At 39.7% G+C, this 22938-nt stretch overlaps 2 protein-coding genes across 2 annotated transcripts in view; one reads left to right on the forward strand and one right to left on the reverse strand.

Moving 5' to 3' along the window:
* The first annotated feature begins 5531 nt into the window (after nucleotides 1-5531).
* nlgn2b (neuroligin 2b) overlaps nucleotides 5532-22938 on the forward strand; it is a 156905-nt gene continuing 139498 nt past the window's right edge. The window contains exon 1 of the mRNA XM_079355009.1: nucleotides 5532-5570. The gene's annotated coding sequence lies outside the window, so the exon portion shown is untranslated. The remainder of the gene's footprint in view (nucleotides 5571-22938) is intronic.
* fgf11b (fibroblast growth factor 11b) overlaps nucleotides 12603-22938 on the reverse strand; it is a 41926-nt gene continuing 31590 nt past the window's right edge. The window contains exons 4-5 of the mRNA XM_079355011.1: nucleotides 14710-14908; nucleotides 12603-13708 (exon numbers count right to left, since the gene is read on the reverse strand). Of these exons, the coding sequence (XP_079211137.1) occupies nucleotides 13572-13708; nucleotides 14710-14908 (336 nt within the window). The 3' untranslated portion in view covers nucleotides 12603-13571. The remainder of the gene's footprint in view (nucleotides 13709-14709; nucleotides 14909-22938) is intronic.

A 22938-nucleotide genomic window follows, 5' to 3' on the forward strand; every position in this document is an offset into this window, starting at 1 on the left:
TAGTTCATTAAACCTGTAAAAACAGAACTGACCTGAAATGGACAAAGTGGGCCAATGTGCAGCAGGGAAGCCAAAGATTTCAGTTTCCACCTTTCATTGCAGAGACTCCTCAGTCCTTTAAATTGGGAAAGAAATTTCCGGAACCTGCATGTGCAACCAAGTTTATTTCATGATAATGTCTTCAATAGTGTAAAACATGATTGACTGATTGATTGATTGGTTGGTTGGTTGGTTGATTGGTAAGATAACACCTATTACAGCTGATGCATCTGCTGTAGATTCTGAAAAGCAGTAATCTTTGACTTGCCTGTTGTGTGTGGAAGTAAAATCCTATAGCAGGAAGGTCTTAAGAGTGTCTCAATCTGATTTGCACTACATTAATATATTGCTAACTGGGACAATGTGCTGCAGTCAACTGTCATGGCAGAGGCTCCTGGGCCTTGCAACATGGGATAGAAATTGCCCCCAGCCTTTAAATTCAGGAGACAACTCCTGGGGGTCTGGATGATGTCACCATTTCCTGGAAAGATAACTCATATCAGCAGGTCCTTGGCACAAGGAGAAATTATCATGAATATTTTAAAGGTTGGATTAGCAATTGAGCTCTTGATGCCCATTGATGACACTCTACCTTCACCTATGATGTTCAGCTGTCTACACCTTAAACAATACTATACTTTTGCTTTATAATTCTACTAAGACCAAAAGACCTTATAAGGCAAATCTCTTGATAACTTAACTTATCTCAATGCTAAGCTTAACAAGAGCTCTCTGAGGATGTAAGCAACCTAAAAGAGGCTTCTGTGAAAAAGAGATAGTATTACTGGTATTTGTGTTTGGAGCTCTTCCCATGAAGGGAATATACTCTATAGCCATGTAGGTGCAGCAGGGGAAGGCAAGATGGCTCAGCTGCAACTACTTGTTCAATAAATATAAGAGTCAAGATTTAAAGAATTATTTGCATCATACTCTAACTTTCTATAGACAGAATACTGCCAAGGTGGTGCTCAAGATATCGTCCTAAATGGCTAATGGCCATAAAAGTCCTAATATGGAGGAACAGAGAATGTATTGTTGTGACAGTGTTACCCTGTCCTACATATCTCTACATGTCTGTATTGCTGAAAAATACACAAGTCAGAACAGGTTTAGAGAGCAACATCGAAAAGATAGAGCCTTCATTTGCCACTGTTTTCCTCTGGTTCAATGGCCTCACTTCGAGGGAGCAAGGAAAATCAGCCAATTTCTTCCAGGAGGAAATTTCAGGCTTGTTAAACAAAAGGTCACGCCAATAGGGCCACATGAGCAGAGTTTGGAGAATAACATTTCAAGGTATTCTACCTCTTGGTGCACTGAGGCGATTTGTTTACATCATTCAACCTGAAGGACGCATCCTTTTTTATTCTCATTTATCAGTAGCCTAGAAATGTGTTTAAATAAACAGGAAATACTTCAGGTGTGATTTTCAAGGCTTGACATTTTGTTTTGTTTGGGAAAGTTATAACAATGGATACCTGTATTTTAGAATCATGCGTCGCTCGGGACGACAACAAATATGAAATGATCATCATCTTCTTACGATAATAATATTGATAACAATAATATATTTTATTTATGGCCGCCATCAAAAAACACCAAGGAATTAAAAAATATAAATTAGAAACTTAAAAGGAGATAATTAACAGTTTTACATAACAAAATTAAAAACAGGAGTTTTGCAGTGACATGGATGGGAATCAGAGTGAGTAGGCTTGTTTGAACAGATGGGTTTTAAGGCGTGATTTGAAGATACCCTGGAGCTATTAGTTGTACAAATAACCACTTTGTTTCTCTGGAGAGACCACACATAACGCTTTGGACAAGACATCAATGACGGCCTTTATCAATCGTCAAGGAGGTCTTCACTGTCCAAACTTACTTTAATCGCTCTTTTGCCATTTATTTAATTTTCTTTTACCCCTTCAGTTTGGGGTGGTGGGATGGTGGTGGTGGTGTACTCTCTTGGAAACACAGTCAGGTAACATGATTCATTAAAGACATGATTTCAGAGTAAGTGATGTCATGATGAGGTTCAACACTGTTCCTTACTGTTTGAAGAAAAGATGCACAATGGACACATAAACCTGTCAATGGACTACATATGGAAATTAGCCTAATGTTGCAATCTGGCAAATACATTTTTGAGTTTATGCTCATGTTCAATGCGCACTGTCCCTATATTAAGCACATAAATTATAATAAAAATCAACAGGGGATGGTTAAATGCAATATAAACCAAACATTAACTGTCAGGACTCAAACATGCACTGAGAAAATTGAGCCAAGACTTCAGCACACTAGAAATCAATTCAACAGTTTGTTTGTTTGTAACCTGAAGGCTCTCAACATAAATAATAATAACTAACGTGTTTTGTTAACATGCTGAAACCAAATTTCATGTCTTTAAATGTTGCTAATTCACCTTTTAGTCAGTAGTATTTTTAGCTTCAACTTTTTATTAATGTACTTTAACTGTGGTTTTTTTAGAGTCTAAATTTCAACCCCTCATATAACAAAACAATGTTATCGAGGAATATTTGCTGATAAAAATGAAATATGCTTTGCATTGCACAGTACATCCTGTGATAAATAATCGAAAGCACTATTTTCTGTGGTTTTTCAGTTGGTGACCATGACCACTCAATGGCTCGGTGGGCTGTGAAACTGAATTGCCCTTCTGGGATAAATAAAGTTGTCTGAATATGCTGCAGCCAGGCTGAAGCAGCAGGTTGTGAAGGTGGATGCCATCATCTTGACTTTACCATGCTGACTCTAAAGAGCACGCCGTCACCATAAACTCAAATGTAAACTCCTCTCTCCTATGATAAGGTCTTTATTGTAACTGCTATTGATATCAAGTTTGAAGACGTGTAAAAGTTATTTTAGTAACATGTTATATTCTTTCTTAAAATGTAAGGAAGACTAGTGACAGCTCATTTTTCAATCATACAATAAGAAGTCTCCATTTTTTTAAATCTTTTTTTTTCCCCCTTTCTGTCTTCAGGGAAATCATTGATCAAATGAAACAGCAGTCCAGACTTTGATTCCAACTCATCATGTGATGTCCTCTCTCACTAAAGGTCACCAGGTAAAGTCCTCACTGACAGGGGTAAAATACAGGATCAGAATTATAAATAAAAAGGCAGCCACAGGTTGAGTCGCTATATCAACTCATGATACCTGATATCTTTATCTCGGGCTTCTGTCTTTGTCAAACCAGCTTACTGAAGGAAAGTCGGGATATGTTTAACTTGCTTCAGGGTATACAGAAATTTACTGACCAATGGCCTAAACAGCAACACAATACCGCCACCTAGTGTCTAAAGTTTTAAATAAAAAGCTATTTATGTGTGTACAATGAAGTAAAACTTGAAATTCTTCGCTAAACTGCAACATAAGAGTTCCACAGTTAACAAAAACCAGTATAAACCGGTTCTGCTCATCTGTTGCTCTATGTCCTATAAGCTCACTGCAGACGTGACGAGAGAGGACACTTGGCTTCAATGTCTGAGACACACAAGTCCCAGATGATATCACTTTATATATTAAAGTGATATAAAACGGTGGAATAATACAGTCTGAGTTAATGTAAACTCTTTGCTATATTCAATTATACAAGCTTCTGATTTCTGCCTCAGATTGATTCTGCTGTTTCAGTGGGTAGCACCTGCTTGATCACATTCCTGGCTACTGCTAAGTCATTGGCAAAAGTTAGTTGTTGTAACCCTGTTTATGTCATGATAATATAAGAAGTTTAATTGATGCGGCTGACCCATGAGTTGACAATTAAAACTAACCTTGAGTAGCTGCGAGGAACACTCTTCTTTTGAAACATAAGGCTGATGCTTAGATTATTGAATTTGTTCATTGAAAATAGTTATCCTGTCCTTAAAAGGGAAAACAAGATAACATGTATGTTTGTTATTAATTAAGTTTAAGAAACTGTAGTTTAGCAGACCTCAGGACAGATTGTATTTCAGGTCTGAGGCATCAAATGAAACTATGTATCTCACTGCACACAAAGACCTTGTTCACCTGCTTCAGTGTTACAGACCTTCTGCTCCTCTGGTTGACAGTAGTGTATGGCAGAGAGGACTGTCTTCATCTGGGAGAGCCTTAGGAGGTCTTAGTCCAAGAACTGCTGAAAAAGGGAGCAGGTTCCTGCAAACGGTGTCACCGCAGCTTTACCCAGGAGACCAACGTTTAACTTTTTGGAGTCTTTTTTTAGGTTCTGTTGTTTAGGTTGTGTAGTGGAAAAAAAGATTACCTTTCTCTTAAACCTTTTGTTGGTGTGTGATTCCTTTTATTTTACAGACTGTTGTTAACAACAGCTTGTGTTTACATCCTCTAATGAAAGTCATACAGAAATCACAGGATATCTAACTTCAAACAGAGAATTTTAACTTACGCTTGGCCCCTGTGGAAGATGTCAGACCAGCTAATAAAGTTGTATTTACCTATAACAAAGATAAGCCTTCCAAATGGATATAAATGGATAAATATATATTTTGGCCATTTTAATAGCTTGACTTCAAAATGATTTGCATTGATAATTACCGGTTTCTAACCAAATACTTTCCAGTCGTCTACAGTCTGTGGTGATTACCTGCTTAATTATAGTTTTAGCAGAAACAGATGATCTAGGATCCCAAGTACTTTTAACAATGATCAACATAGCAGTATTTTTATGTTTAGAGAGGCTACTATACTTTGAATACAGGCAGACTTACACATGACAAAAAGTGCCACAGTCTGAAGAGAATCCAAAGTCATTTCCAATTGTCAATGGGTAAAAGGGAACGTCCATCATTGATTACTTGAAGTTGATAGATTTGTCAATAATCTTCAAAAAAAAAAAAAAAAAAAAAACACCAACAAAAAGAAGGGTGTATCAGCCTACTGCATTAAACAAAATGAACTCGAAAAAATATATGCGGCAGGATCCAGACATCATCTTCACACACTCACTGTTGATAAACCGTATGGCTTCCACTGATTCATTCAGTAAATTATCCAGCAACACTTTAGAGGTTGGAAATGTATCATCACCTTCAGGCCTGGCCTGGTGGTATTTTTAAAGTCACATCACATTTTTCATGTGATTATATACTACGATTGAATTTAAAAGTTTGGCTGGATGTTTTATTAACAACAACAAAACCGGAGAGGGGACACAGAGTGAGAGGATGTACTTTCCTGACTCTTACTAATTTAAAATGTTCCCTGGAACAGCCAGCTATCATATGGGCATTTTTGACAATTGTATTCCGTTTTAATGGGCGTGGCTGATTGATTATTACGCAGTGCACGTGAGGAGTGCAGATAGCGTGCTAAACATAACTCGTGTTGTTGGAAAGATAAAACGTTTTTTTAGGTTCAGAAATAAGAAAGTTCATAGCCTGTAGGCTACAGGGCGATACACAGCCAAAAAGATTTTGGAGTTGATCATAGATTTAGCTGACTCAGCTGTTATCGATGATGGAAAAACAAGGTTCGCACGTGGAGCGTCAATGTTTCAACACCTGTTTGAGGTAAGAGCGCTCTCTGCTACGAAATGAGTCAGTCATATTTACTTGTTTGACTAGCAGTGCAACAGCTTGTTTGAATGCTTAGTTAAAGTCGGAGTCCTTGTGTAAAGTTTATTTCCAGTGTGTGACTTGCGGGTAACGTTTGTTAACGTTTTGTGTCAGACAGGTGTTTAGTTTGATGCAAAATATTGAGTAGGCTTATACAGAGTTTCTGCGCAGAGAAAGTTGCTCTGCGTCAGTCTGCAAGTCGCCGAAGTTTTGTTCAAAATTTCATCGGTAAACAACAATGTTGATGTTTGTTTGTGCAATAATTGCGAGTGAAAGCGGGCCAATACTTTATCTATATTACACAAACTGGTACTCATTTCCTGCTGTTTTTTCAGGGTTGATTTATTTTTTTAAACAGCCTTTCGACTTGATGTTGTTTTTACTCTGAGAGCATCAACGCAACTTGTTTTATTTTTGAAAATATTATCAGTGGTAACATTTTCTGAGCCAATGGTTTAAGTGATTATCAAATAATTGCGAGGGCACACCCTTCTTCTTTTTCTTGTTATTTTGGAAGAATTGTGATATGAAAATTCAAAAATATGACAAATTATTGCTGGTTAAGGATTTGTCTGTTACCTGAGGAGCCACAAACATGGCCTCCAGTCACTTATTTAGAATAACACTGACACATTTCCTAGTGGCATTCATCGCTTCAGCCTGGGTTTAATAACATCTAAAATATATTCCATGAGTTGAATATGTATTTTTGTAATATATGATCGGGTTATTCGTTAATGAAAGGAAACAGCTCATTAGATGACTACAAGGACAAACAGGAAGGAGGATAACAAAGATGACCTTCAGCGTCGTGATGAAACAGCATTGGAGATGTACTTTAAAGGAATTGGGAGGAGAAGACAAAACATCAAAGCACACTCCTTACAATCATACAAATATATGTTATTTTATTGAATAATATTTCAGAATACCACATCTCCTTTCATTTCATATAGGAGTTATTGTAGAAATGTACACAGATCGGATGGCAAACATGGAGAGACAGGTGAATCGAGGGCTTGTGTCTGTAGATACTGAGAAGGGATTTGTCCCAAATTAGCCAAACAACAGTGACGTATGCATGCTTTGCAAAAGAAATACCCAGGCCGGTCAAGACATTTAGCAGTTATTATTGCGGACCACTGGTTGCCTGTGTAGCCTGCGAATCCTGATTGTAGTTTGTTGTTGAATTAGTTTTTCTTCCTTGAGTGCAGGCTGGTAGTTGCATATTGCTGGTCTTTATTCCTGTTTTCTGCTTCCCAAAGTGGTCCAAAAAAAAAAAAAAAAAAAGCCCCGTACACTTCCTCTGCATGCTTTGGCTCTTAAAAGGAGTCCAACATTGTTCAACATCGCTGGGAACACTCTTATATCTGACGTGAATCACTGCCCAGGCTTTTTTTTCCTTTTTTTTTTAAATTATGGCTTTTTCTTTTGTTTTTGTTTTTTATTGTCAGTTTTTTTCGGAAGACAAAACGATTGGAAGTTCACAATAGTTAGAGGAAAAGGTTGTGGGAACTTTCCGGAAGACTTGCGTCACCATAACTCTTGGGACCGTCAAGGTCACATTGCTGTGTATGGCAGGACACATGTTGGCTTTAAGGAGTTGTTTTCCTGCTGTTTCCCCATGAATACATTGCATCTTTCACAAACACACAGCTCAGGCGCACAGTGGGATTCAGCTTGGTTGAAGTTCACTCTGAGGACACATCAGTGTGGATACAACAGTGCAGACCAAAGGCAAAAAAAAAAAAATAAAAATAAAAATACAGCACATAGTAAGAAATATTTGAGGAGCAACAACAGTTTTTCCTTCTGCATTAAAACGAAAACATGACAAAGTAGAACAACCGAAGATAATGAAAACATTTCTCAACACTATTAAAATACATTTCTGAAAAAAAAAAAAAAAAAAAAAGACCTGACATGAATACATCAGATTTCTACTATTTGTATTATTGACAAAAAACATACATGTAAACCGGCAGGTTTCCTTACATTAATGCCATCAAGGCTGCTTTCGTTGTCTGAGAGCATGCCGCTATGTGGAGCAGAGATCAAGGGCGACATGTTACATCCTTCACATTTTATTCATTCCTCAGAGAGGCTGCCGACATGGCACATTCTTTGCAGCAGCAGCAGCCAAATTTTTTTTTGTTGAAAGAACGAATGTCGTCTTGAGTCGTACCAGTTAAGAATGATTAGTTTAAAACAGCAATATTGAAACCAAGTGTTGCAGTCAAGGCCTAACTCTGAAGTGTCATGCTCTCAATATTGAATAGAAACAGGGAGAGTGACACCGATTCATTAAAGACTGGGGAAAAAAAAAAAAAAAAAAATCTTATCCCAGACCGTTTTCTCTTCTTTTAAACATTGTAGTGTTCATCCATTTTATCTTTCACTATGGAACACTGCAGGGTACCTCAACTCACAGTGACAATTTTTATCAGGATTACATTTGAATTAAAATATGAAATAGGAGAGCACCGGTCACATGTGAGGAACTGCTGCATGTTTGAAGTGTTTCATAACCAAAATAAGAAAGACTGATTGAACAACTCGGTGTCATCGTACACTTTAGGAAATCAGACGGTAAAGCAGTTACCTAATTAGTAGTGTTTAACATCCCAGCTCCACCATTAGAGGGAGCCATTCATACACGGATCTCCCCTCAAAATAGACTGATTTCATGGTATAGTTAGGACGAATAATGTGGGTATTTTTTTTTTTTTTTTTAACGTGCCTTTTGGGAACATGAATAACAACAATTTCTCGAACATTGGAATGGTGTGTGGATGTGACAGTGCTGAGCTTCAGTTCGATCAGAGGGGTCTGCAGTTAAGTGGGTCGATCTGTGAGGATTTTTAGGGGATCTTCACAAAATGTTTTGAAAGTCAGTTTTTTTCTAACTTGCAACAACAAAAACAACAACAAAAAAACAACCCTAGATTCCAAAGTAAAGAAGAAAAAAAAAAGCCTCATTCGAAACATGAATCGTCTCTCATCGTCACGTTTTGTTCTACAGTGAGGTTAAAACTCCTCGTTGTTCTGATTCACATCAAATGTGAACAATTTATTCCCTGCAAAGTTTCCCTGGATCCTGAAAGTTATCCAGGGTGATAAATTATTTATTTTAATTAATAATGATTAATTATTTAATGCTTAAACATATGTGGTGATGATGTAGCTGCAGTTTATGATTCACCTTGTGATAAACAGGGATTTCCTGCATGTCTTCATTTCTCCTGCTTCGGCACTGAGTTCACTTGTTTAATGTTTCAAGCGCTGACAAACGCTTGGAAGGTGACGCATAGTTTCTGTTGGGTATTATTTTCGCTGAGCTCAGTTCAGGAACATTATTTACCTGTACCATGTTTTACCTTTTTTTTTATCTACAGGATAAACACATACTGTGGAGCCTCAGGAAAAAAAAAAAAGTATTGCTTCTGTTCTCGTCCAACTGGATCGTTTGTTGAGTTTACAGGTAGAAATCAAAGAGCGGCCCTCATGAGTTCATTATGAACAAATGGATTTGGCTGTCTCTGGCAGACCTTGGGGAAATGTTTGCACCCATCACAGTGTGGCTGTTTGTGGTTTATTGAGTCTATCGATCACTGTTTCAATCTCATGCCCTTTACTTTTTCCCCTTGCCTCTGTGTCTTGTCTTATACCTTAGCCTTAATCATAGACACACACACACACACACACACACACACACACACACACACACACACACACACACACACTGTATACACCTACACAGGACACAGTGTTGAAAAGAAAGTTAATGGGCTGTATAGACTGTAGGCTGTGGTGAAAGAGATGCTGGAGGGAAGAGGAAGGGATTACGACTTTAAATCTCTCCAGCGTAGGCACACAAACTGTATCAGGGTTTTTTTTACTTTCCACGTTAACACCCCGCTGTTAGCTTTGAAACATGAAAGTAGTCCCAATGGAAAAACACTTCTTCAAACTACACACATCCTCTTAATGCCTCATCGACTTCCTGATAAACTTTTCCTATATGGAACTTACTAATAACCTTTTTTTTTTTTTTTTTTTCTTTTTTCCACCTACAACTTTTACATTCTACAGCCAAACCTTAATCTAAAGCATTCCTTCAATGCACTTTAGTCATCTCTGAACTCCCTCACTTGACTTTACATTCACCAACTTAACTGTTCTGTTCAACTAACCTACATTCTACTTCTTTCTAACTTCACGTTCGACGTCGGTCTTATTTACATTCTTTGCTCTTCTCTGTGGACTTGCACTATGACAGTCGGACAACTTACAGTGTCATTCTTCAGCGTTCTAGGAAAGACTGATCGCTTTTTAAGAGTGACGTCTATGATGGATGGAGATCTCCATGTTACATGATGAAGTTGTCCTGTAACATTTTAGCCTTGTCAACTGACGAACAACGTACAGGCAGCCAATTCCATCATCGGTTCAAAGTTGGAGCAAAAAGTGATCCAAGTTTAGCCGTCACCAGCTCTTAAAAAAATTAAAAAAAAAAAAAAAAAAAAAAAAAAAATCAGACTTTGGATGAAATCTGTTTGGGCTGTTTTGAATCTTACAGTGTCACCATTTTCTGATATAGTTGAGACATTATGAGAAATCAAGAAAATAATGTCAGATCAATTTGATAATCCAAGCCATCGCTATTTTGCAACCCATGAAGGAAAAACAAATGCTTCTATGTAGATGGCTTCATTTTAAATAATGGACTAAAGATAAACTTAACATAATGTGTAGTGGAGTAAAAAACAAAGTTCCCAGATGGGACGCACAAATATTCAAAAAAGTCTACGAGTCCTTCCCGGCAGCTAAAATAATCCGAGCATTATGTACTACCTGCTGTGCACACACTTTGATATTTTACAGTAGTTGGTAATGCCCAGTGAGACATCATTCTTAGGCTGCACCAAAATTCACCTGGGAGAGGGAGCATTCGTAGGTCTTGAATGCAAAATGTGCTACAAGGACAAAGTATCCAAATTTGAACTGAGTGATGCTCCCTCTGGAAAAGTGCAGAAAATGAAAGACTTGGTGAAAAAAAAAAAAAAAAAAAAAGCCAAATCCTCCGAACTAATTTCCTCCATAGACCCCTGTCATAAATAGCTCACAGTGCCTTACGTGCCTCTTTGTCTCACATTAATTATCATATCCACACACGGCAGTCAAAACCCTGCCAAGAGTTTTGCTTACTTTCCTGCAGAAATGCCTTATCAACATTCCTCAAGAATACACCTGCTAATCCTTCGCTCTCTCCCAAACAACTGCTTCCACGCGCTGACCTCTTTACCATTCAACTCCTTATTTCAGACTTACTCTTACCCTCAATAGAAACACGTTTCTTAAAGCCTCTGTTTCACATTCTGTAACCCCCCCCCCCCCTCCCCTCTCTGCACATTACGGCGCCATTAAAATTAAACACCACACCAGCGCTTCAAAAACCACCAAGATTATCTCTGATTTTCAAACTCCACACTGACGGGTTTTTCACCGTTTGTCCTCCGTCCCTCCAAACATTGCTCATCCTGACATCACTTTGTGTGATGTTATTTGTTGGTCATATCCATACACACTCACTGTGACTGAACATTGCGGTGACATTCCCCCCCCCCCCCCACAGTGGGTTATGAGAGCAGACAGCAGCCAGCATTGACATGACAACAACCCAAACCCTGCAGCTCTGCACGGAGAAGCCTCAACTTCCCATCAGGCTGTTGCATATTTGAACGTAAATCTTGTCTTATTGCCAGAGCCCCGTTGCACATCTTAACGTTATCGGATCACGTCGAAAAAACAAGGATGGGTCTAAAATGTGTACAAAAAAAAAAAGATCAATACACTTTTGGCTTTTCTAATCCAAAACACTTAATTGATTTTAAAAACGACACCCAGAGATTCATGGCGGTGGTTAATTGTGTAATGTGTTTCGACACCAACCGCCAGATAGCAGTGTCGAAATCTATCTTTAGCGACGAAACAAAACTGATCGTATCGTTTCTATCGCTCGAATTAAAACAAAAGCATCGCGGAACAAAAAGGCCGACAAAAACGAGCAGAGCCATAAAAGATGCAATGTGTCACCTTCCTCCTCCTTCTACAGCAAAGTGTCACAATAAAGTCAACCTTTACCTACAGGTATCTTCATATTGCATCCCCGGTTTTTTTTTTGCCACTACTCAACCCTGATTTGAAACTCTCTTCAATCAGTGGAAAAGGTACACAAGATGGAGTTTCCCCGAGTATCGCCTATTCACAGACTCAGACGTATCAAAGACACACCGTGTTGTCCTGTCTGAAGGACACGCTAGAGGTTACCCACGGTATCTTTATCCATCCTCCTTGGCAGGGGCGCCACGCACGCACGCACGCACGCACGCACACACATCTCAAAGTGCATCTTTACTGTCGAAAGTCATCCCCTCACACACTGGGGTTAAAGCAAAATCACACCACGACATTCGCTCAGACGACTCCATTTTTCTTTTTCCTTTTTTTTTTGAAGGCGATTCTTCCAAGGTGATTTGATAAAGCTAGCGAGTGGATAAGCTGCCAGACGTCCTCAGAATAACAAGTGCTGCAGCTCCGAGGCTCCTCCGGCTTTGATGTTTGCCTTCAAACCTGGCTTTGTGCTGACAGCAGATGCTGAGTGAAGTACACACTCGGAGCTCCTTTTTCCAGGTGACTTGAGTTCAGATACATAGTGGGATTTGAAACGCGACACAGTTGTTCATTTGTAGCCTGCGATGAGTAAGTGCAATATAATAAGTAGTCACCTGATAAAAGAAGAGACGCTGGGAAGGCCAGTGGCAACGCTCTCTCATTCATTCATTTGTTTTCCTTCTCTGCGGAGAGTGATCCTCTGGCTTGTTGTTAGCAGCGTTGCTCGATTCATTTCGGCTCATGTTTAAATCTTCTATGTTATGGCTCGTCTTTCCAGGAAGATACTATTTTATTTTGGATTTTTGTTGTTGTTGTGAGATTTGATTTTTAAATGACACTACTGCAAGCAAAGGCATCTATTGTGAGCTTGAGCAACTTTCAAATAGGTTATATTCATTATTATCGTCCTACAATTTCAATCCCAACGATCCCCCACCTTTGCTTTTCTTTTGATTCGATCCTTCGAGTCACGGCATCCTCTTCATGTCGTACAGAGTTGACGTTACACACGTTTACAATTTTTGAATTTGATATCAGGACATTTTCACATCTTTGAAGAAAAAAAAAAAGACCAAAAAAAAACACAAGTTAATTAATTTTAGTCATAAACTCTTAAATGTTTTTTTTTTTTTTTTTTTTTTCCAATCCAGACACTTTCTCGTACGCGTTCTTGCAGCGTTGACCTGACCCGACCCAGGATCCCAGCAGCTATCTTTCCTCTCTGAGCTCTTTCATCTCCCTTTGAGCTTTAGTTGACCTTGGTGATTAGCTTAGCTGCAGCTCGGGCAGATGGTGGGTGGAAAGCTGGCTGAGCCACGCTGTCACCAACTTTAGGGCTCAAGAAGGGGCCCCGCGGGTTCGGATTACGATGCCGAGTCAGCACTGGGAATGAGTGAGTGGTGAATATACAGCAGAATAGATCAGACGTGAAAGAGAGAAAAAAAAAAAAAAAGCTTGAAGCATGACGGAGAAATGAAGGAGACTGTGTGTTAGAGTCCCAGGAGGAGAGAAAGAGACAAACAATTGGAGGAGGAGTGGGGAAGTAGTTCTGGCCAACAGGTGAGGGGGAGACTCCTCTTTTAGGCCTTCTTGGCTGCTGATGAACCGCTGACTTTATTATTATTTTTTTTATCTTCTGAAATCACAGCATCTTGTAGTGCATCTCTGGAATATGGCGGCCTAAAGAGGGGCCATTCTCTCAGCTCGCCTCAGTGCAGTCCGGGCGAGTGTGTCGTCAGTGTCCCCGCCCCCTGCCCTTTGTCCCACCCTCGGTCTCCTTTGCTATGAGGCATCAGCCTTCGGAGCTTCTTTCCGTCCATTTTTCAGAGACGGAGAATCTGACGTCTTCACTGTCTTCCGAGGAGGACTGACCGGCTCACCGGCAAGCTCATGCAGCGATGGCTCTTTATACATCGCCACTGTGTAACAAACAGAAGCTATTTGTTAGTTGTGTTATCACATATTTTTTTTAAGTAATCCATATTTTTGACATCCTAATATATAGTTTGATAATGCTGCACGTTGAGTAAAAATCTTTTGACATAGAAAACAGAAAATCTGTTCTTGACATTCACTAGAGTTGACTTGTTTTCTTTATTTCTTAAATGTTCAACTAAAGTTATTTAAACAGAGAAAGGAGAGAATACACCAGTTTCACTGGTGTCAGACTATGAAGCATCACTTTCTTAGAGTTCATCCAATGCTCGACAGAAATGATTGACAATAGTGTCCCCTCTTTTCAATGCAGACAGACTTCATTTTAATAACAGTACAAGACACAAAACTCAGGTTAGGGTTAGTTTATGCAGTGATTTGATGCCATCATTGTGAGCTATAAAAATGTTGTTTTATCGGCTAAAACTGATATCACTATCACTATTTTATTACCCCCCCCCCCCTTTTTTTTGTCCTTCTACAAGATTTACACCAGGAGCTCAAACAACGTTTAGAGCTAGGAACTGTTATTCACGCATTTGTTGCCGCGACTCATTTTTAATGAATCAGTTTTTTGTTTTTTTTAAAAATTAATCCATGATTCGGATCATTTGTTTGAAAACAAACTGACACACTTCTCCTCTCTCCTGCCTGTATTTTGACAGACAGATCAGTTGAACTGTGGGAAAAGAGTCAATGAATCTGAATGTTAGACGACCCGCCGCTTACACTTTACACCCATTCATCTGGTAAGGGAAAACTTCTGTCATCATCGTTTTTATTATTGGATACATTTTTAAGTCGTCTTCTGGTCTTCATGGAGGACACTAATATGTACGGCTCGATAGTTTAATAATAATTATTGTCATAAGTGAAAGTAAATGTTATTTATTCTGTACCTTTTAAATATATAAGCCCAATCTGCTTGTAAATAACGAATAAAATCTGATTCTCATTGTACTGTAGTAAAACCAAGGACACTGACCTTCTATCACTTTAGGAAGGAAGTGCGCTGCCCCTTTGGTCTTCTTTACTCGGTTGCCCTTCATGATCTGGCCGTCTCGGTTTATTCCGATGTACCAAGAGCGTCCAGACTGGGTCTGACGATACAACATGGACGAGTATGTTACGTAGTAGTTCTCGAACACGCTCTCCTTGAACTTGCACTCGGGAGTGAAGTTGTCCTGAAGGAAACGTGGAAAGAGGGGGAGAAGTGCATGAAAATCAGCAAAGAGAGGAAACGGTAGCACAAGCGTCGCGCGAAAAAACCTGTCGCATTGTTCTCATAGTTTTTGATGACATAGTGGTCCATGTGATCACGCGGTAACATGGACATGAACGCAAGCGCTGAATGACATGAACTAGGTAATTTAGTTCCCCCCGAGGCAAAAGGTGAATGGAATTTCTTTATTTATCTCGTCTTTGAAGGCGTGAACGTCTTGTTCCTTTTGGGACCTGCAAGACAAGGATGCATTCCATACGCAGAGAAATGGCATTAAGATCTATGCTAAACATAACACATTCCCAAAGGAACGAGCAGAGAAGATAAAAGCCTTGAAACACTGACACATACACGGATTCAATAACACATGCAATCTAAACATAACACACTGAAGTGACTGCTTCACAGGCATGTAGCCCATACAGAACGTTAGGATGTGTGCAGCCGAAATAATGTCGTAGGTTGGTGTTTATGGATCATGAAAAACACTACACAGGATTCTAATAACTGCATTATAGATACGCCTATTAATTCCTGTGCATCGTGGCTGCATGTGGAATTATTTTATCAGTGCTGAGTAACACCTTATTTATGTTACAGCTTTGTTTAGACGTAGAAGACTCAAAACTACTTTCATTTTGTGCTGATTTGCAGCCCGTCACAAAAAGCAGTATGGACGGTCTCTTTTGCTGATCCTGCCTTCTGTGTGTGACGTTTTCTTAAAAACAAAAAAAACAACTCTTGTCCTGCTTCCTTTTGACTGGCTGAATCTCTGCTGGAGAAAATGAAAACAAAGACTTTTTTTTTTATTGTCTTCATGCTGTAAATCACTTTTGTTGGAGTCTTTCCCTGGTGGCAGCAGTTACAAGCGTTTAAATAACTATAAAGAGATGGTAAGTCATATCACTGATGGCCTGTCCTGCTCGAGAGGCATCACGGTTACATTGAGAAAGTTTCATAACCAGTCCAAAGCTCCTCTCGGTACGTTCACGCCACATTGAATGTCAGGGATACCGTTTGACTATTTGAGAGATATGACTTGCCAACTTTTGAGACGAGCTTTATGTGGCTCCACACTGAGCTCACCATTCAATAAACATTAAATATGAGGAACTTGCACAGAGACTTTCAACATGAAGGCCTTACAAATACACTCAGCGATCAGTCCACTTTCACAGTCATGTGACGTCAGACAGACTGGTGTACTAATCCTGAACGAGTACGTTTTTCCGTGATTAAGCACCAAATATGGTTCAGTTTTTCAGCTCCTTTGCTTGACATCGCATGTTCTGTGATGTGACTACTGCCCATTACGGCTGCCATTTGTTCATTAAAGTTTGAACATTCATTTCACCGGAACAGAAAGTTCACATTCGAACTGCAATGAGCCGTTCCAATTCACAATATACACTTTATCAGCGCACCAGGCTGTAGTTTGGAGTTTTATCCACACGCGCATCACAATGGTGACGGTTAAATGATATCGCTCAGGTTAATATCAAGTTACATATGCCAAGATCACTGGCTCGACTATCGATACCACTGGCCCAGGAACATTTCTTTTGATTCTGAAAACAACAGTCAACCAATCCGATATAAAAGTCATTTCATAACTTTCTTTCAGATTTATTGAGCTCTAATTATACACCATGTTCTCTATTTTTCTCCTATTTATTTGCTTGCACTTGCTTTATTTGCACGTTTATTCACCGTGCTTGTAATTGTAAGAGCATACTTAATATAATTGAATTGAATATGGCGCTGTGATAGAGCTGTAGTTGTAGTGTGTGTGTGTGTGTGTGTGTGTGTGTGTGTGTGTGTGTGTGTGTGTGTGTGTGTGTGTGTGTGTGTTCATTACTCATGCTCCGAGAACAGAAGTGACACTTAAATAGATGCTCCTCTTGCGTCCTGTATGTTGTCTATGACCGACTTAATCTGAGTAGACGTTTCAAAATCAAATGAGCTAAACTTGGATCAAATCCAGCAGTCGAGCCAGTCTGTAAATCATCTTGTTCCCTTCTGTCTGTGTCCTGAACATAAGGACTACTGAAGCCTGCATAATGTTGACTGCTGTTATTAACCAAAAGTGACAGATTGGCCCGCGCAAGTGATATAATTTTAATTGCAGTCATGACTATGGGAACGTGATTGAAGCCGATTATTTGTTTAAAATCCATGCTCTGCCCATAAAAATACTCCATGTTTCAAAATATTCTATTCCTAATTCATGTTACGCTGCATGTGTTCTCTTTGTAGATTCTCTTCTTGATTGTTCACCAACGACTTCAGGCGGCCAACGTGCTTCCCTTCACCTCTCTTCTCGACGCTGACTCTGTTCTGCATGCCATTGAGCGTTTCACTTTGGTTTACGTCTCTTTTGCCAAAGTAAAGTTGCTGTCATAACTTTCAATAAAACTGAGATTCCTTTCAAAGTAAAAGCGCACTTTTAATCCAAAATAGGACTAAAATCCCCTTAGCGCAAGAAGTTTAAACTTCAAAATAAAAGCACCACAAAAAGCATTGTGCCGAAAAACGTCTCTTAGCTTTATGTTATAATTAACAGGGGTATTTAGAAAAGCTGTCACATAAACTAAAATAGGTAAGTATTATACTATGGAATAAAATACATTCTTAGATGAGGTTTTATACTGAACATCTTGAATGTGGATATTGTGGATGAGGAACAGTGGCCACCTGGCACTTTTTTTTTTGACCCAATTCAACCCTGGCAGGAGGTCGGTATATATTTTTAAGATGAACGGTAAACAATACAAAAATGTACCTGCGATTAATACATAATGGGGATTCAGGATATGGATATTACAATATTGATCAAAATAAAAGAGATTAATCAGCCAAAAACGTGCAGCCGTACACCGACAGATACATCGCTCTTATTGTCCATTAGGGTCCTGACAGGGTCTTTTCCCTGTCAGAGAGCGCATCCAATCTGCCATATTGATTAAGTGAGAGCAGCAGGGCAGAAATGGCTGAGTGGAGAATTTCTCAGAGACTCAGGATGACATAAGTGGACTGAAGGATCATAACTTGGCATCGTGAAGTTTTAATAAAGAGCCAAAAGTAGATGGAGAAGGTCGAGAGACGTCCAGTTTCACACTTATCACAGATCATCACCTTCCTCCTCCAGCGGAGAAGCTGCGACGGCACCTCACCGCTCTGTGCCCTTTTCTTCATCCACTGCTATGTCGCCGATACGACACAGTTTATGCCCATTTTAACTGCTGACCATAAAAACAAGCCCCTATACCCATAACCCAACAAACTCTCATCCCCGCTATTTTAAGATCTTCTGACAGGTTTGATATCTTCTGCTGCGCTAACACAAAGAGGCCGGGATCGATAGATGATCTGCTTCATTCATTATTAATCAGGCCAGAGAGCGAGAGGGATGGAAAGTGCAGGAGACAGGTAGGAGAGACAGGAAAGAAAGCCCAAGATCACTTGCAGAGACAAAAGAGTTGCTATATAGTAAAAGGAGATTAAAAAGAGTCTCGCTTCGTGGCGCCTCCCCGAGGACCGAGGCATGAACGCAGCGCTGACGAGGGCTTAAAGTCGCCAGCACCCCACGATCTGACTCTCACGTCCCCAGGGAAAGAGAAGCCATCAGTCCGACAAAGTACCCTTCAGCTCAACCTCTGCAATGACACCCGCGATAACCCCTCTCCCTAGTCATCCTATAATTACCCTTCATAATCAGTCCCCTGAAAGTAGCCTAATGATAGAAGCCACATCTTCTGTATTTCATTCAAGAAGTCTCCAAAGGACTGAAGAAAAGAAATTACAGAGAGAGAGAGAGAGGGCTGGCATGACGGTGAAATAAACGCCCTAAAGTCCATGCAGAGAGGCAGATGATGATGTGATTATTTTTTATTTTTTTGTTTATGAAGATGGCCACACTGTCAGTCAAATACTTCCCACTTTTTTTTTTTTTTTTTTTTTTTCACTTTAGCATACACAGCAGCTATGAACGCAACAAAAAAAACAGTGTCAACATTTTTTTTTTCCTGCTTTAGAAAGTTGAGAGAAATCACCTCAGGAGTTTCCCCCTTTACAAAGTCATGTGTAATGATGTTTAATCTGAACAAAAAAAGAAAAACTTAACGAGCTGCTGCAGCTGGACTGTTTGTGGGTGCTTGCTCAACAGCTTTTTTATTCATTTTTTTTTGGGGGGGTGGTAAATTTTCCTTCAGCTTTGAATGATTACACGTTTTGTTCTTGAGCTGGAAGTCGTGTTTATTTTAATCATTGATTAATTCGATTTTATCACGATTCTTGGTTGTGGATTTGATTCATCTTGCGATTCTAAAATATGGTGACACATCGAGTATTGCGATTTGATACTATCGATTATTGCAATTTTGTTTTTAAAGCAACAATTAAGTGAAATAATGCAACAGAAAAGAGAAAATAACATCAGACATGTTAGAAAACAAATGTCCAAGTATGTTTTTTTTTTTTTAATTATCTAGCCTGTGACAAACTCAGCTGTAACATCCAGACCTTCTGTTCATGGAAAAAGAAAAATTGTAGTTGAAAGGATCGATTTTAAAATCAATCCCTGATTTTTATTTAAAACTTTAAACAGGTTAAACAAGGGGCTGTCATTGGCTGATACAGGAGTTTAATCATTACCAAATAATCAGACCTTTGACCTCCTAAGCATTCAACCGCCCAATTTGATTCAACGCTGACACAGCCCGTGTTGACTGGGACAAATATATGTTCACCTTTTGACCTTCAGCTGACTTCAGAGACCACCCAGAGTACACTGACTGAAGATCCCACTCAAACCACCAGAGTTACCTGCCGAAGATAAATAATGGTTCGGAATTCATCGAGGGTAGCTCATTTTTAAGAGTGATGGCAGAAAATTTCCATCTAAATGGTGGCTGCTCGGACACAGAAATTAAATAAGAACCTCTTTCCTCAACCGTGACTTATTGGGTTGGACTTGGGTTGCTTCCCCTTCCGTGTGTCTCAAGCCAAAAAAATGAATTTCAATGAAAGCAGACGGGAGAGGTAATATGTAGCATCCGTGCTGAGAATCCCCAAGATGGCAGGAACCTTTTATGATGCAGAGCAGCGCCCCGACCCAACAACCCCCTCCCCTCCCCTCCCCTCCGCCCACACACCCACCTCCCTGCCTCCACATCCCTCGTGTCTGATAAGATAACATCGATTCCACCTGCTTCAGAAAGCGTTACTCTCCATGCCACCATACATTGGGATTACACTTTGCACTGAAGAAGGACAGTGAAGTACTCGTACACACATTCACAGGGCAGAGTTCTCCAAATCTCACTGCTGTATTTCCCTCGCAGATAATTGGGATTTAAGCATAAGAATGGCAGTTATAACTATAAATAACATTGGCTCTATGAATAACATTAAATATCTTGTTTACTTTCATTTCATCATGCATGCACGAGCGTGAAATGAGAACCAACGCCCCCTAAACATGTAGCTGCTGCTTCTGGAATTCAAAACAGCTCTGACGTGCAATCATTTGCAGTCCCCCGTTTAGACAGCAGGGGTCACAGTGTCGTAGAGGATTCCCTGACTGTCCCATCGGCTCCCAGTGTAACCTATGGGAGGCTGGGAAAGTCCGCCCAGCTGCTGCAATCCCAACCACATCTCCACAGCACTGCATTGAAGCCGCAGCAGCCCACGCACGAGTACAACAACATTACATCTCGAGCTCGTTAACAACAATGCTTTGCTACATGCGCATGTGGCACTCTCTATGCAAACCAGGACAGAAGCAGCATGTTGCTGATGATGTTGCCATGGAGCCCAGATGTAGATGCACCATGACACGCCATGTTACATAAGTCAATAGACGGGCTTATTAACGGGCTTTCCGGGGGGATGAGACCGGCAGTTAATACTGTCTAGCAGCTCACAAGTACGGTCTGCCTCTGATGCTTTATGATAGCCTGGGGAGCCATGATGCTGGCCTGACAACAGCAGAGTGGATTATAACATGCAGTGTTGACTGACAGCTGGAAGTACCCCGAGCATTATAATGCAGCTGTCGACTTTCTCTCTCTGACCCACAGAGACAGAGGTGACCCCCGCCCCCCTGAATCCCAATGCATTTTAATGTTCAAGGTAAGGAAGTATGCATGAAGTGGTGCTTCACTGAGAATAATTATCCTCATAAGACTACATTCTACTACATCCTCGGGACACAGAGCGCAGGTACGAGGTGTATCACGAGTCAATCAGAAACAACAAGGTTTTGCTTTGTCTAAGTGGCTTCCTGGCAAAGTGTCCGTCTTTATCTCTTTTTCTAATCCTCTGGCCAGTTATTTTCTAAGCTGCTTTTTCTAATGTCCACATTTTATCCTAAGTAAACTATGAATGCAGTCAAACCTTCAGGGAGTAAAACACCTGCTACAGCATTGTTCTGCATCTCAACTCTGTTCTCCTATGTAAAGCATAAAAGCAACCATAGCTACTTTTTTTTCCCCCATTATGTCTCCCTTTCTCTTCCTTTATCTGTCCCTGTGTACCTCTGTCTCCTGTGTACCTCTCTCTATCTTTCCCTTTCTCTCTATCAAACACAGAATCAGACGCCTGCACGGATCACAAACAGCATTTTTTTTTTTTTTTTTTTTTTCAGTTGTCCTTTAAGTATTTCTTTCATAAATTAAAGGCACATATAACTGTGTTCTATCCCAGGAGAGAGCTGAAAACAGAAATGGTGAAGAAATGCTTTGATTGATTCAAAAAAGGTTGTCCTAGATTTCGTAGTGAAAACCTTCCTCTATGGTGGATTTAAAGTCTTGGTGATCCAAGAAAGCTTGCAACCAAATTCACACAATACAAGTGCTGGCAAAACAGGTGTATGAATCGTCTAGTTGTAAAATGGCAGATTTAAGAATAATCAGGTGATCGATTGGGCTGAAGCAGCTTCGAGACTTTAATTTGTTTGCATGATAAATCTGTTTCCACTGGATATATAATGAAGTAAAGAATGTTTAGGTGAACAAGTAACCCTGCCATGCAGTCCAACAGAGTGAACCCCAAATGTATAATTTACATTGCTGTCAGTCTCAGCATTGTCTGCAGCACATATAGTATCAGAGCATCACATCTGGACAGAGAGTGGTCGATGCTGGCTGACAGTATCACAATATGCTTGCAGTTCAGAACTGGTTGATCAATCAGTCTTAAAAATCTCATAATGATCTCACTCAATATTCACATATCCATGGAAGAGATGTCCAGACCAGATTTTTTTGAGACCTTGTCTGATCAATCAGTTTTTTGTTTTTTTTATGATCATATGACCATGATGACAGAAAACTGAATAAGCAACCCACCGAACCCCAAAAACACTAATCAGACCACCCAAAGTAGTTATTAGTTATTTTACATAACAAACATACAATCTACAAACATAGATTATTCAGCATAATTCTCGCACTGCATAGACACAACACAACTAAAGTTGATGATAGAGGTAAAAAAAACAATGAAACGTGTATTATAAAGAGTCAATCAATCCTTTTTTCATCTTTGTTTTAGAATATTCTTTTTAAGGAGACCTTAAATAGGATTGCTCCTTTCAGTCATCCATAGGCCATCCAGTCATATATCAAAATTGCTATTTTAAAGCCAAAAAGATTTCAACAGTCATATAAATGCATGCACACTAACCCCTACATGAGGGCACCAAATATTTGGAGTAAGAGGCTGAGCTCGTGTGTAGGTTTAGACTGGCACCACAAAAAAAAAAAAAAAACCAGTTTCTGTGAAAGCTTGCCTGTCAACAACATCCTCATGTCAGCCTCTCCTTCTCTCTCTCTTTCTTGCTCTTTCTCTGTCTATGAGGAGTTTTCCAGAGCACATAGATTATAAAATGGGGCACGAATGAGCCAGGCTCTATTTTTAAAACAGGATCAGCCATTTTCTGTTGTCACCTACAGGTAAGACGGCTGAGATTTATGTCTAAGACAAGGCACC

The sequence above is a fragment of the Symphodus melops genome, assembly GCF_947650265.1.
Source record: "Symphodus melops genome assembly, chromosome: 11".
Lineage (NCBI taxonomy): Eukaryota > Metazoa > Chordata > Actinopteri > Labriformes > Labridae > Symphodus > Symphodus melops.